Source organism: Mesoplodon bidens, assembly GCF_964165515.1.
Source record: "Mesoplodon bidens genome assembly, chromosome: 10".
Classification (NCBI taxonomy): Eukaryota; Metazoa; Chordata; class Mammalia; order Artiodactyla; family Ziphiidae; genus Mesoplodon; species Mesoplodon bidens.
The window spans coordinates 62,803,017-62,819,102 of NC_138172.1; the positions used below are offsets into that span (position 1 = coordinate 62,803,017).

Below are 16,086 nucleotides of genomic sequence, written 5' to 3' on the forward strand. Positions count from 1 at the left end.
TGATTTCTCTGGCAGATGTTACTAGAAGCACTCTTAAAGTAAATTTCATGTAAATTATTCCTTAAGTAAAGTGGTACTTGAACCATATGAAATTTGCTAATATTAAACAGTTTTTAGCCTAGAAAAACAGCCATTTCATAAGATTCATCCTAATAGTAGTTAAAGGTAAATTTAGGCCACATATGTAGTGGTTGTGCTTGTGTGATGTAAATCAGATTTTTGTTTTTGTTTTTTTTAAGGATTGTAATATACTTGATCATCCTAATCATTTAACTGGCCACACTACAATTAAAATGTGCGATCGAGAATGTCTTACAGCAGAATTAACAAGTTAATGTTACTTACTTTTTCTTTAAGGCGTAAATCTTTTTGTAAAATGTTATTGTAAGTAGCAGCTCTTACCAACTTTCATTGCGACCAGAGTATGACTTATACTGAGAATATCTTAATTATCACTCATATGTGGAATCTAAACCCAAAGTGAAACTCACAGAGATAGTAGAAAAATAATTGCCAGGGGCTGGGAAGTGGAGGAAATAGGGAGAGGCTGGTACAAGGGTACAGATTTTCAGCAATAAAATGAATCAGGTCTGAGTATCTAATGTACAACATGGTGACTGTGGTTGATAACACCATATTGTATAATTGGAATTAGCTGAGGGAGTAAAACTAATTCTCACCCAAAAAAACCCCGAAGAGTAAAAGATAAATATGTGAGGTGATGGATGTGTTAATTAACTAGATGGGGGGAATCCCTCCACAATGTATACATGTATCAAATTATTACGATTACACTTTAAATATCTTACAGTTTTATCTGTCAGTTATTCCTCAATAGCACTACTTACCATTGTTTTGAAAATCTTAGAGTTCCCGACCAGTCGTCTGGAGATGAGTGCGGTTGCAGACATCTTTGACAGAGACGGCGATGGATACATCGACTACTATGAATTTGTAGCTGCCCTTCACCCAAATAAAGACGCATACAAACCTATCACTGATGCTGACAAAATTGAAGATGAGGTACTCGTTACCTTTCCACCGGGTAGAACAAGCACCGTGTGTTCTGCCCAGATACCGTGTACAATTCATGCAGTTGTTTTACTTCCATGTTTAGTTGTTGTGTACAGGTTTTAAGGATGCCATGATATAATATTCATGTGAAAGTGACTGTTTCATCATTGCTTCTGGCAGGTGACAAGGCAGGTAGCTAAGTGCAAATGTGCGAAACGATTCCAAGTTGAACAGATTGGAGATAACAAATACAGGGTAAGTTTTCAGAATAGCTGTGTCGTTCTTTCAAAGGATAAAAATTAAAAACTTGGTCTGCATTGTTTCCCAGGAATGCCAGTTATTTATTATTTTTACCTTCTATCAAATATAATGGTATATGAAATTCCAACTTTCGTCATTTTTAATCATATAAAGATAGCTTGCATTTTGTATATTAGGACGTATCTCTGACAAGTATGATACATCCATTCAAGGAGAAAATATTCACAGAAAAATACATCTCATATATTTAGGTTGCTTCGAATTACTTTATATTTTATTGTGATTAGAGGTAAGTTGTCATATTTTCAGTAACAAAGCTTTTCCAAGCCAGGAAATGAAGTTAAAATGTTTACTCATTTTTGTAAATGTGAAAAAGAGGTAGTGTTTTCCACTGATGCAGAAATTTAAAAAAATTTAAATCTCAGTAACTCAGTTCACCTTCTTTAAAACAATTACTTGAAGACCCTTGTGACTTTGTCACTCTTTCTCTATCTTTTTTCCCTTTTTTTGGAACATCTCTTATTTGTAGTAGCTAGATAGGAAATGTGCAGAGTTTCCCTCCTACAGTATATTACTTATAAATGAAACATTATTCATTTTGCTTTTATATTTCCACATTGAAAAATATTCATCTACATATTTGAATTTTTAACTTAAATTTGAAACCCAAAGACTTTCACAAAAATTTGCAAAGAAAAATTTCTGATTATTTGGTTTGAAGCTGAGAAAAATGGGTGCCTGCACATCTCTAAACTAGATACTATATCCAGAAACCCAAAGTGTGAGCGTGTGTGTGTGTGTGTGTGTGTGTTCTAGTCATATAGAAAGTTTCCTGTTGAACTAATTATGTCTTTCTTCCATTTTTCATTTTTTATCAGTTCTTCCTGGGAAATCAGGTATAAACCAGTGGAATGTATTCTCAAGTTCCCAATAATTTTTTTTAACTTTAATTCATAGTCATTAAAGCTTGCCCTGGCCAATCTTTCCCATGCTGTCCCCCTAGCTACTACATTGTTGGTTGGCGTGGTGTTTCTGTATACGCTATAAGTGTCCTTGATCCAGGACTCCTTTTTGCCTTGTGTCTCAAATGAGGAGATTACCTTTAAGCAAACCAGATAATCAACTGTAATGTAGCTGGGCTGGGTACAGTGTTACAAATGCAATTTTCAGTTCCTGTCTTTAATAATACTATTTTCATCTATCATATACAAGTATTCATTGCAACACAAAGTTGATTGTCCACACATCTCTGTGTGGCCTCATTGGTGTTTGGCCATTGAAGCTGTATGCTCTGGTATAAGGTAGCTAGCGAAGGGCCAGCATCCAGCCAGTGACCTGGGAAAACAGCGCAGGGGAGAGGTCACCATGGCACTCGGCCACGGTGATGTGATCTCTCCAAAGCAGCTGTTGTCCCTGTGCCCTAATTCATTGATTTAGGGCTTAGCATCCTGAGTAGAAACTTTAACTCTGGAGGTTTTAAATGATGTCATTCCTTTTGAGGAAATGTTTCTCTTATAACTTACACGAAATCTTAGTCATACTTCATGCCATTTTGACCTCACATTTAAGTCAAGATAAATTGTCCAGGGCACTGCATCATGATCAGAATTTTAGAACTGAAGACAAGAGAAACCAGATTTTGATTTAAACAAGGAGAGTTTTTTACTGTGTGCTTTCGGAAAGAACCATGCTATTTATAGTACCTGACCATATCCTATTAGCTGGTATTCTGCCCCTCAGTTTCTAAGCCATATTACATCTTAAGCTTCAAATTACCTATTCTCCCCATTTATTGCAAGCAAATAATTTTTTCAAATAAAAATTTTCAGTTATTTTGAATAGATGTTTTGAAAACTTCCATTAGTTTCCATAAAAAGTTACTTCTCCGTTCTTGTTGTTTTCTGAGTTAGTAATTGGGATAGCATCTTTTGTTTATGGAAAGGATGAAATATTTCAAAAGGTTTAATTCACAGCACAAAGAACAACATTAGAGTCTCTCTCTTTTTTTTTTTGGTCTCACAGTTTAGCTGTTTGAGAAAATTACGGAAATTCTAAAGACAATGGTAGTTGTCAGAGAATGCCTTCTCAAAATAAAATTTTAAATCATTCGTGTTTATCATAATGGAAATAATTGAAATATCTCTATAAAATATGTTTATATTCTTTATATGATGATATAAATAAATATTTATATCCTTAAAACTTGTTTTGAACATAGTCTTGGAACAAAAGCGTATCGTCTAATTATCTGGTTCCTTAAGGGTAATTTTCTTTAAATCCCCTCCTTTCCCTTTGCTTATTAGCAGCACCAAATTTTTTCTAACAAAATAAATATGCATTTTGATTTTTAAACTTTAATTTACATTTCTAGAGCAGGTTCAACTACAGGAAAGTTGAAGTCTCAAGGCTTTAAAACCATTTTAGAAAAAGTGATGTGAAAAGGTTTGATGTAAACGCCTGAGTCCCACTGGTGCATTTTACATGCTTTCCAGGTCCTTTCTGAGTTTCAGGGTCTGGAATGGTTGGCTTTGGCCTAGTGTTCTCTTCCTGAAACTCAGTGTTAAAATTTATGAAAAACAGCAAATTGTTTCTACTTCACGTTTTCTGTTTATCCATCATGAGTCCAGAAAAGTAGTCACAATTGTATGTTGCCTGCCTTAAAAAGAAGCTATTTATGTCTACTTGGCTGCTCATTTTGCTATAGTATCCACCAGGTTGGCAACCATGAAATTCAGTCTGGTGGTTTTTATAAGTTGGACACGAGCTTATTAGAAATGATTTAAAAGTATAAAATCATTTCTCATGGGCTTTCATAATAAATAAACCTTATGATCAGAAACTACCTGTAGTCTAGACGTTTATTCAAGATCTGCAGAATCTGTAGTGTATATGATTGGAGATCCACTGAAAGGGCAAGAAAAAGACAAGTGCTTCTCAGTGTCAGCAGTTTTCGTATATAGAGCTTTAAAGAAAAGCCTTTTAGATTTGAAAGCTGTATCATTCCTAATGTGTCAGTGACTGTTCTAATATTACAGTAATCTAAAAATGGCACATGAATCCAGCCTTTAACAAATTAGCCTACCAGATCATTAGTGATGCAGAAGTTTTATTTAACTGTGAAATTTTTATTAGTCATGATCATTTACTACTTTATCTCTCTAAGTCAGGACTGTTTAGAGAAAACAGAATGAATTTATAAAGACTTCTCCCACGGATTTCAGTGGAAAACAGTTTCAGGTGTAAGAGGAAGTTTTCATGAAGAATAACCAGAGTTTATTAAATTTTCTTTAGAATCATCTTAACTCCTGGAAGCCCTGAGCGAGTGGGCCAGTGCTTATTTTCATGGCTGTGTTTAATCTCTAGAAACATTTTCCATTACTGCCTTACTAATGTTGTTTCCGTCATAAGAGAGAAAAATCATTTTTAGAAGAAAGCTTCAATATTACATGTGATAACCTTTGTGATCTTTTTCCACACTATTTCCTTTGGGCTAAATCAGCATGCAGCCGTCTAACGCAGATCATGATAAACCCCTTTCTCTGAGATTTTACTAATCGCTGCAAACTAAACAAGAAGTTAGAGTTGGTTGCTTACGCAGATCGCACCTCATCCTTTGAGATTTCCTCTTGACAATTAGAGGGTCTTCTTTCTTCCTCTTCCCAGTTTGGAGACTCCCAGCAACTCCGGCTTGTCCGAATCCTGCGAAGTACTGTGATGGTTCGTGTTGGAGGTGGATGGATGGCCCTGGATGAGTTCTTAGTGAAAAATGATCCTTGCAGGGGTAAGGAGATACTTATGTCAAGATAATAACACCACGAAAGTATATCGATCTTGTATTATTTTCCAGCATCAAAAACACAGTGGGGGGCTTCCCTGGTGGCGCAGTGGTTGGGAGTCCGCCTGCCGATGCAGGGGACACGGGTTCGTGCCCCGATCCCGGAGGATCCCACATGCCGCGGAGCGGCTGGGCCCGCGAGCCATGGCCGCGGAGCCTGTGTGTCCGGAGCCTGTGCTCCGCAACGGGAGGGGCCACAGCAGTGAAAGGCCCGCGTACAGCAAAAAAAAAAAAAAAAAAAAAAAAACACAGTGGGGCTAATTTTGGTCATTTATTACAATAAGGAATGCTTCACATTGGTCTGTCAGCCTGAAGTTCCCAAAGAACTTGTGGCAACCATGTAAACCGTGTTCCTCTCATCATTTTTTTTTTTTACGTCTCCTGGATAACTAGGAGACTGGGAGGCAGGAAACACTAGAATAGATTTGCCTTTATGAGGCGTTCCCATCTGCAAGTTTCAACATGAGCAATTCTACCAACCAGGGGAGGGATTTCCTCTGTCGTTAAGTAGCAAACTAAGGGGAAAGAAAATTGAGCGACGAAGATTGAAGATACTGTACAGTAAAAGTTTAAAAGCGGAAGTTTTTGTGAAATTAGGGGGAGGCGAGGAAAGCAGTATTGAAAATTTTTTTTAAATAATGAACCGCTAATTTGACTCTGAATTTTGAAGTTACGGATTAGAGCCTCAACAATATGCACACATAATATACCATAGCTCTCAGGTATCTGGGAGTGCGTTCCCAGCAGCCAGTCAGCAGACCTTCCTTCTATATTTTGGAAATAATGCAGCTGAAGGTAATGCAGCTCCATTTACGAAACAAAAATTGAGAACGCAGAGTGTTCTGTGGAGTAGCCTAGGAAAGTTAGCTCAGCTGGGGCGAAGTCTTCCAAATATATTTTTCATCCTGAGTCAGACCTTTGAGTGTTTGCCTTCCCAGTGCCACTTTTCTCCTAAATTGTGCGCTAAAGGCCCGATCTGAGCAATCCTTGCATAATCAACTACTGTACTTTGTTTCTTCTCCTGCTAACAGTTTTCTTGAATGTGATTGGTATCCTGTGTCATTTCTTCTAGTTCATCATCATGGGAGTAAAATGTTACGTTCGGAATCAAACTCTTCAATTACTACTACTCAGCCTACTATAGGTTGGCGACCCCTCTCTTTGCCTCTCCCCTCTGACCTCTCCTCTTTCCTACTTTGACATTCTTGCTTTAATCGTTTTGTTTTAAAATAACACGCTTCATCCATCGCGTATGGCTTAACTCACATCCAGCTGAGCTGGTGCTTCCAAATTGAAATTCTGGACTTTAAACACGCTTCGGGTGTTGCAAATGTAGGGGTTGTGTAAGTGATCAAACACAGGCTAACACCCTGCACACGGGGTTCTGGCAGCGCCTTCTCCGAGTGCACGTGTGTTGGTGTGAGTGTTGCATCACGGATGACCTCACGGATCCTGGGGTCTGCTGTTTGTTATTTTGCATGCTGTAAAACCAAGTTTTTAAGGCATAAAATAAAAATACCAGCTGCCTCATTGAAAGCGCAAAACCTGAAAGTTTCTGTGTCGTCATCATGATTAACAGCCCATCTCTCATTCTGTGTAATTGTCCAATTAATCCCAATGGTGAAAGACTGGCAATTTCCTGACCTCAGTAGTACATGCAAAAGACACAGTCCCCGCCTCCCTGGCTTGTCCCCCTCAGGGTGGGGATGGCATAGTGAAACCCTGCAGGCAACAGTAGTGGGTGGATTAACAATATTTGAGCATGAGCTTGTCATTTTCATGCTGACTCTCTCTTTAATAGTGGTTACTCTTGGCTGGTGTCTAGTGTTAGAATAAACACACTTTTTTTTTTTTCTTTCCCCAACTGGCCTGTATCCGAAAGGAATGCATTGTAAAGGAATGCATTTGACTTTTTGTGATGCTGAGTTGGAGTTGGCATGGCAAAAAGGTGTTCTTGCAAACCTCCACGTGGTCTGTGGCGCCAGGTGGCAGTTTTTCCCTCCCCCCGCACTCAACTGAGCCCCTCTTTTTTTTTCCTTCCTTTGGTTTGTGTGCCTTGTGTGTTCCGTCATCCAGCTAAAGGAAGGACAAACATGGAGCTAAGGGAGAAGTTCATCTTGGCGGATGGAGCCAGTCAGGGAATGGCTGCTTTCCGGCCCCGGGGCCGGAGATCGAGGCCCTCATCCCGGGGAGCCTCGCCCAACCGGTCCACATCCGTGTCCAGCCAGGCTGGCCAGGCGGCCTCCCCGCAGGTCCCTGCCACCAGCACACCCAAGGTAGGACTCGTTTCCTCTTCCTCTGCGCTCACTGTCTAGAGTATGCTTTTGAATGTTTGGGGGGGGGTCCCTAGAATTTGTAGGACCAGCTTTTTCCAAATGTGTCTCTTCTCACAATATGGAAGATGAAGAATTTAAAATGTGTGTGTGTGTGTGTGTGTGCGCGCGCGCTTTTGCCCTGTGGCCCATATAGAGACAATCTATTTAGGGGCTTTGGTTACCTTTCAGATTGGTTTTTCTTTTTAAAGCTTCCTTCATGTTTTTGGTGTGTATGATTTGCCATCAGACCTTTTCTGTTTGTTTTTAATGATGATCATTCTCACTGTGAAATGAATGGCTGTGAATCTCTCTTTCCGTGGCTTTGTTTTTTCACCTGCCGTCCTTTACGTTTGATTTGCCATTGTTCCATACAGATTCTCCATCCTTTAACACGCAATTATGGTAAACCCTGGTTGACAAACAGCAAGGTGTCAACTCCTTGTAAACCAGCTGAGTGCTCAGACTTCCCCATGTCATCTCCAGAGGTATCGTAAGGCCCCAGATTCCAGCCTAACAGCCGCCTTTAACTGAAACGATCACCTACTAACACTGCTTCACCTCACCCTAAATGTACTTTTGATAATACGTCGTCTTTTTACAGACTTCTATATAATAAGTCTCAACCCTAGGAACGTGAGAGTAAGGGGTGAACACAAAAGACAGTTTATAGCTCCGCGAAGGGTGTCAACCTAATCTAGTCACTTCTGCATGCTCTCAGCCTTTTTTGTTTTTTTGTTCTCTTTCTCATACTTAATTTTGCTTTTCTCCCCTGGGAGAGTGACATAACAGGAGATTATACCCAGACCTAAGTCAGGTTTCTTTTCAAGCTGATGGTATGCTTTTGCTTCTAGACATAATTTGGGCAAGAAATGCTGTAACCCTTTTTAGGTGAGAGTGAGAGGCAGTATCATTTGCAAGAGAATCACTTAAATTAAAAGAATGTGGACTGAGTGTTCTCTCTGGGCAAGGTCCTTCTGCCTGTCTGGTATGTTTATTTCTGCCCAAGAACACTGGGTAGATGAGACCCAAGCCTTTTAGTTATCAGTGCAAGGGGCTGGGGGCTTGGATAGGCAAAAAGTTATTGTCATTCTCAAAAGGTATGTATCTTTATTAGACTTAATGATTTTTTTCAGGACCCTCTCACTTTTTTAAACGACATGCTATATGGGGCTAAGATATTTAGGTGATATAAAATTTGCCGAGATTAACTTATATATCAGATCATTTATATTCAATTGGAAGTCAACCATACGTCTTTTAAAGAAAGTTCTCTGTAAAATGATAAACGTAGGCACCAAATAAATCACATATTTGATTAGAATCACAATAAGGAAGGGAGAAAAATCCCTAAAGAACTGTTACTGAAACCAAGGAGGTATTTCATATTAAAGGCAAGGACTCCTGGATAAAACTAATTTAGTACCTCTCAAAAGCCTATTGTGGTTTTCAAAACTCTTATCTGTTATGTAACCCTCACACTCATAATGAGAGGTAGGCAGAGAAAATGTCATTGCCCTCCTGACTCAGATTGAAATGATGGAAATGGAGATTGCGGATGGTGGTATAGAGTTGGGGCAGAAGCCCATTCCTCAACTCTTCCTCATCCCCCAGCCCCTCATTTCTCCCCTTTCCCTCAAGTGCGTGATGTTAGTATCCTATGTTATGTCTGAGGCGTCTGTCGCTTCTGATGGATCTGTTGTAGCCAAAACTGAGAGCAGCTGAAGGAACCTAAAGTGACATGTTTGCTTTAAATATTTAGAGCTGTGCTACTCTGTTAGTTCAAATTTTTGAAAAGTGGAAACCCCCCCAAATTTAAGTCTTATTATTTTGGCTAATACAAAGCTAGGTTTCATTTCAAATAGCCTCATGAGGCAAAGCAACAGTATCCTTCTATGGAAGGGTCTTTAACAGCACGGGGTAGGTTTGTGACTATAAAATCAGAAGATCAAGGCGTCTGAAAAGAATGCTCTTGGTCCTTCATGGTAATGAACTGTCATCTTGAGTGATATATTTCATCACCTGTGAGTCCTCACTCTCTCCTGGGTTGTTGAGATTCTGAGTTAGGAATTTAACTGGGGCAGAGCTGTCAGGGTTCGGTCAAACTACTGCCCTCTTCAGGCCCTCCTCTTCCACAATTGTGAAAAAGTGAGTAGGTAAGTGTGAGGATTAATTGTGGTTAGACTTGTGAGAGTATTTTCAATGCTTAAGCATCTTTTTTTTTTTGGCCGTGCTGAGTAGCATGCAGGATCTTAGTTCCCCCACCAGGGATCGAACCCCTGCCCCCTACCATGGGAGTGCAGACTCTTAACCACTGGACCACCAGGGAAGTCCCAAGTATTATATGTATACGAATTCTATATAAATTCTATACTTAAATGTATGTAGAGAATACATATGTAAATGAATTATGAATATCATTAATATTAATAAATTGCAACCCTGATAGATCCAAAGGTCTTACATATGCTTTATTATTAATCATTTAAAACTATTTAATAAAGGAAAATTAATTTTTCAAAAAGCATATGTAATTGTTTAGATCTGTTCCTCCAAACAGCTCCCTGACTGTGAGTTCATTGAGGAATATGATGTCTTTTTTTTTTTTTTTTTTTTTTAAAGTTTATTTATTTATTTTTTAAATTAGTTTCTGCTTTATAACAAAGTGAATCAGTCATACATATACATCTGTTCCCACATCCCTTCCCTCATGCATCTCCCTCCCTCCCACCCTCCCCATCCCACCCCTCCAGGCGGTCACAAAGCACCGAGCTGATCTCCCTGTGCTCTGCGGCTGCTTCCCACTATCTATCTACCTTACGTTTGGTAGTGTATATATGTCCATGCCTCTCTTTCGCTTTGTCACAGAATATGATGTCTTTATACTTCCCAGATTTGTTTTTGGTTTTTGGTTTTTCTTAACTTTGGGAGAATTTCCAAAATGTTGTGGTGATCCAGAAAAAGTGAATGATTTCAGATTTAGAATAAAATGTCATAGTTTTGATTACTTTAGACATTCTCTGCAAACTCCTGTAAGAATTTTAAGAGAATCATCACCAAACATTGCCTAGGTATCTCGTAAGGACTGTAGACAGTGAAGGAGCCAAGAGAGGAAGTGACATCTTACCAAGTTATAGAATGTCGCTGTTTTTTCTTTTTGGCAGTTATGTTTGTTTAAATGGTGGCTGTCTAGGCATTCCTTATTTTCTTCCTGTTCGATTTCTGTTTGTTTATTTCTGTCTAGTTCCCTAAAAACCTTGCAGGCAGCAGAGAGTCCAAGCACGATTTTTTAGAGGCCAGTCTTCTCTTGGGACCATGCAGCCACCATCATCTTTTTGGCTGTACTCTCTCAACTCTGTGATAATTCACTGACAATCTGAAAGATACTAACGTACTCAGAGTTTGTCTTTGTTTCCTCGGGGAATCTCCACTTTTGTGTTTTCTCTCCAACATGAATTCATTTCCTTTAGAGGTGTCCCTCTGAATTTAGGGAGAGAATAAGAAATTAGTGGAGAAAAGCAAGTGAGAACCCCATGCCTCCTCACCTCCTGAGTGTCTAGTGGAGGGTTCCCACCAGTCTGTGAAGTGGTGTCAGTGGAGAATCACGGGACAGGAGCAATATCTGAAATGTCTTTTCCCTGATTCGACACAGGGAACGCCAATACAAGGAAGCAAGCTTCGACTTCCGGGATATTTATCAGGGAAGGGCTTCCACTCCGGGGAGGACAGTGGCTTGATCACAACCGCAGCTTCCCGAGTGCGGACACAGTTTGCTGGTGAGTCTGCTGCGTTTCTTCTCTCATGGCTTTGCAGTGTGATCTGATATGAAAATCCCATTTCTTCCTAATCGGGGAAGACAAATCAATGCTGCTGTATTCTTCTAAAATGACAAGTGGTCCCAGTCGTCCATCAAAGGTAGGGGATCAGTGAGCCATGGGCATAAGGAACTCAAACATCCCTTTTGCAAAGTACCAGAGAAAGATGAGACAGTGACTGTGGAATCGAAGAAAAACCGTGGCAGGATCTACCCCTTCCGACCGAAAGTCTGGCCTCCTCTGCTGCTTGGAAATTGCACTGGGTTCTGTTTGGGGTGGTTGGAAAAACCCAGATGCACTGGCCCTGACCCCGGGGATCCTAAGCACAGCAAGCCTGAAGCTTCTTTAAACTTTCAAGTCTTTTGTCTTCAATTCCTTTGTGCTTCGAATTACTTATCCTAGGCAAAACACACAAAGCTTGTGCTGTGTGCGTTTGTACTGCACACGTCCCTGAGTTAACACCTGCCAAACTTTGGAAAACACAATCTCAAGTGATATATCTATTCCTTATGTCTGTGTGTAGTAAATGGAATTCCATTTTAAGTGGGGTAGCCCCCAACCTTCTTTTTGTTTGTAAATTGAGCTTTTTGTATATTTTGTCTACTTAGTGTGGGAGCAAGGCCATGAAATCAACATGTATTTCTTGAGCGCCCACTGGGTGGGCAAACTGGCTGAGATTAAACGTGGCACTGAGTTTCAAGAATCGGTGGCAGCTGGATGCAGTAGGAAGGGTGACCCCTCTCTGCCCTCTCTCCTCAGATCCCAAGAAGACCCACAGCCGACCAGGAAGCCGAGCTGGCAGCAAAGCTGGTAGCCGGGCCAGCAGCCGCCGAGGCAGCGATGCATCAGACTTTGACATCTCGGAAATCCAGTCCGTGTGCTCCGACGTGGAGACTGTCCCCCAGACACACAGGCCTACGCCCCGAGCAGATTCTCGGCCGTCCGCAGCCAAGCCTTCCAAAATCCCCACACCCCAGAGGAAATCACCTGCCAGCAAATTGGACAAGTCCTCCAAGAGATAGTGCAGTTGGTTCTACCACTGTCCTTCCTAAAGCCTTTACTATTTAAGTCTGAAAGAAAGATGTAACATATGATGTAGAGACTATTGTGAAATAATACAAGAGGTGAGTTTAAAGTTCTGCAGATGGCCTTATTTGTGTATTTGTCTTTTTCTTTTATCTGTATAATTTGAGTCAGATAGTCTGGGGTTTTAGTCACATCCTCCATGAGGGGGGAGAGAGTTTGATAGGCACTAACGTTTCTGCACTGAACGTGTGGAGCACACCTGAGACCACTATACCTGCAGGTAAGTCCACAACTTCCCGACAGCCAGCCCTCCACTGGGAGCTAACATGAAGGATACCTCAGGACACCTTCTTGCTTCTCCGGAAACTCTGAAAAGCCAAAAGACACCCACAGCCATCTATTCCGAGACGATCTAAGTGTAAACTGCAAGAGGGGGGGCAAAAAGACAAACACATCCGCCGCAGTTCTTAACCTTGTACCTGACGGAGAACTCACAGAAAGTTCCTTTCTGCACCTGCCCATGCTCTGAGATTCCCAGACTCTTGCGCATTTCTGTGCCATGGCTTCACCTGAGGCCAGAGGCGTCCTGGACGTGAGCCCTCTTATCCTGTAAGAATATCATCATAAAGTGCATTCATGTAAATGTGAGGTTTTCTTTTGCTTGAGTGGACAGTAGCACCTGTACCATTGAACTCATTTTGTATCAAAGCAAGTTTGCTTGCAGAAAAGCTATGAAATAAAACATGTCCCTTAACTACATTGCTATGGAATTAATTTTTTTCCCCAGGGAAAAAAGTCAGTGTATTTTTTTATGAGCAAATATCCATTTGGAGTGACCAAACGAGACTTAAAAATGGGTTTATTTTGATTTTCTCATCTGAAGTAATCATGTTCTGGTATTATATCTATATTTAATAAATATATACCTTTTAATTTATTATGTATACTCACATACTATAGGAAGATAGATATTAGTATGCATTTAATAAAACATATTCACTTGAACATATGGCATACCTGATTATTTAAAGTGAACTTTTTCTGTTTGTTCTAAATAAAGCTTATATGGACAATCTCTCTTTACTAACAGTGTGACAGGCTAAGTTTGGGGGACAAAAAACACAGGGATATAATACATAAGAAATGATAAAATAACATTAACCATTCTATAAATATTTTTAATATGTACCAACCATGTGCCAGACTCTGTTGGTGACCCTGAGGCGCTCTTATATTCAAGGGGGAAAAGCTAATAAAGAAATCACTAAAAAACATGAACTGAAACCAGGGGATGTATGACAGGGTAATGTAGTTACATTCCCTCCTGTGTACATTTAAAAATCAAATGATAAAATTTTCTTAAATATAAAAATGGCATCAAATATAATTAGAAGGATGGCAGATGGTTCCTTTGGGTATGACCGGTCACAATTTGCCCCGTGACTTTGTAAATTCATTTCAGCACACGTCATTGGTGGCATTTGGATTCAGGAGTTAGTTAAGATAGTCGCGTGTCTTCCCCGCATGGTCATTTTCATGGAGGCCAGCGTTGAATTGAAGGGCCTGGAGTTTCCGGAGACAGAAATTAGGTGCCACTTCTAAGTGACTCCTTTCTCAAAGCATGGGTCTCAAGTGCATGCCCTTGATGGGAAGGGTGATTCTAACCTACGGGACCACTTGCCGTAATTCATGCATTTGATTGTAAACACCTGGTCTGAGAAGGCAGTTGAAATTGCTGTTACTTCTTTAGTGCTTTGCAGAGGATCACATTTCCACTTCAAAGACAAATTTAAGGGAATAATTTTATCTGGGCTCATTTGAATGCCGCCCCTGATAAAGAGCTAGGGAATTTGGTTTTTGTAGTAGGAAGTGGTGAAAGATACTTCCAGAGTCCTAAGGAACTGTTCCCAGCTACCAGCAATTGCCCTCCTGGGGAGCTTTTCACACTTTGATGCCTGATACTTGTTTCCTCTTGAATGTTTGTTTCCCAGAGCCTCAGGCTGACTTCTGAGGTCCTCCTGTAAGTTTCCCTCCTCTTCGCTACACACGTTCCTGCTCTTTTCTTTTTGTCTTTCTTTCTCTTTTTTTGTTTTCTTTCCTACTTTTTATTTTTAAAAAATGACATTGGAATGAATCGCAAAGCTAAAAATCTTAAAGATTGGTTCTGTTAGAAGATAAACTGAGGCATATTAAGAATTTTTAGGACATCTACGAAACAGAAACAAGACACAGACATAGAGAACAGACCCTGTGGTTGCCAAGTGGGAAGGGAGGGTGGGGTTAACTGATGCAAACTATTATATATATGGTGGATAAACAAGGTTCTGTACAGCACAGAACTATATTTAATATCCTGTGATAAACCATAATGGAAAAGAATATGAAAAAGTATATATATATATATAACGGAATCACTTTGCTGTATAGCAGAAATTAACACAACATTGTAAATCAACTATTCTTAAATTTAAATTTTTACTAAAGAATTTTAAGAGTTTACTTGAGCAAAAACCAGTACCAATCAGGCAGCGCCAAACCAGAAGTGGTTAGGAGCCCACCAACAGGAGAAAAAGCAGAGGCAGAGCCAGGAAATCATTGAATGGCTGTCACTTAGAGCCCGGTTGACTGTTTGTGATTGGCTGCCCTTAGGCTTTGACTTCGTAACCTCGAGGCATTTACAGAACTAGATTTTGGTTTTTGTTTTCCTAGGCCGCTGAGGCACTAGAGCCACTTGGGTCTAAAGGCCTCCTTGTTTAATTAATTGAATGGTTCTTAAGCGTTAAGGCAGCTGAATCATGGAGTCGATTTTTTTTGTCTTAAAAATAAAAACTACTAATTCTCATGAAAAAATGGAGTGCAGAAGGGGATGGGCCTGGACAAATCTCAGATCTGGCTCCTTTTATGGCAAATAAGGGTGGAGGGCCTTGGAAGTGCCCTGTTGGCTGCTGGGGTTTGACCTGTAAAACAATGAAAAGGAAGAGAGGCAGGGAAAGGATCTTGTTTCCTTTTTGATCATTTTTTAAGCTTGCTTCACGTATTTGCAACAAGGGAAATCGGGATGAGGTACAGTCATTTACTCCTTTTTGGACAACGTGGTTTGAAATGCTTGTGCTTTTTTGTCAAACAAGTGATCTGATAGCGCCAACTGTACGTTTGCAAGTGCCCGAGCTACTGTATGTGTCTCATGAGGTGGCCACCTGGCCAGGAACTTACCTCTGGGGCCCCATGAAGAAGGCAAGGACACTAAACTTGTCTCTTAGTACTTTAGTAACTAGGTTTCCTTGAGTCTTGTTAGGGGTTAACTTGATGGTCACCAAAATCTACTTGGATGTGAATAGAGCCATAGATGAGTTGTATGACTTTGTGAAATATCTGACCTACCCTGCCCAACTGTACAACTTTGGTTGACTTCATATAATTTTGGTGCAATGGAGATGTCGAATATCTAGTTAGGATCAACGACAGTGAACATACGGAGTCTTTCTGGCTTTTGCTTCCTATGTGCTAAATTAAGAACACATGCAAGGCACCCTGACTTCAGACTATACTACAAAGCTACAGTAATCAAGACAGTACGGTACTGGCACAAAAACATAAATATAGATCAAAGGAACAGGATAGAGTGAAGTAAGTCAGAAAGAGAAAAACAAATACTGTATGCTAACACATATATATGGAATCTAAAAAAAAAAAAAAGGTTCTGAAGAACCTAGGGGCAGGACAGGATTAAAGATGCTGACGTAGAGAACGGACTTGAGGACACGGGGAGGGGGAAGGGTAAGCTGGGATGAAGTGAGAGAGTGGCATGGACATATATACACTA

General features: G+C 40.2%; 1 protein-coding gene across 8 annotated transcripts in view; it reads left to right on the plus strand.

Moving 5' to 3' along the window:
* Window positions 1–13,268, plus strand: part of DST (dystonin) — a 487,209-nt gene extending 473,941 nt beyond the window's left edge. For 3 of the 8 annotated variants that reach the window (XM_081247513.1, XM_081247518.1, XM_081247519.1), the window contains 8 exons: window positions 869–1,023; window positions 1,195–1,269; window positions 2,154–2,171; window positions 4,939–5,056; window positions 7,187–7,386; window positions 7,800–7,910; window positions 11,075–11,198; window positions 11,997–13,268. In XM_081247513.1, the coding sequence (XP_081103639.1) occupies window positions 869–1,023; window positions 1,195–1,269; window positions 2,154–2,171; window positions 4,939–5,056; window positions 7,187–7,386; window positions 7,800–7,910; window positions 11,075–11,198; window positions 11,997–12,259 (1,064 nt within the window). In that variant the 3' untranslated portion in view covers window positions 12,260–13,268. Of the gene's footprint in view, window positions 1–868; window positions 1,024–1,194; window positions 1,270–2,153; window positions 2,172–4,938; window positions 5,057–6,182; window positions 6,255–7,186; window positions 7,387–7,799; window positions 7,911–11,074; window positions 11,199–11,996 lie in introns of all 8 variants that reach the window. The other 5 variants (XM_081247515.1, XM_081247521.1, XM_081247514.1 and 2 more) reach the window with 3 other exon arrangements.
* The last annotated feature ends 2,818 nt before the right edge of the window (window positions 13,269–16,086 follow it).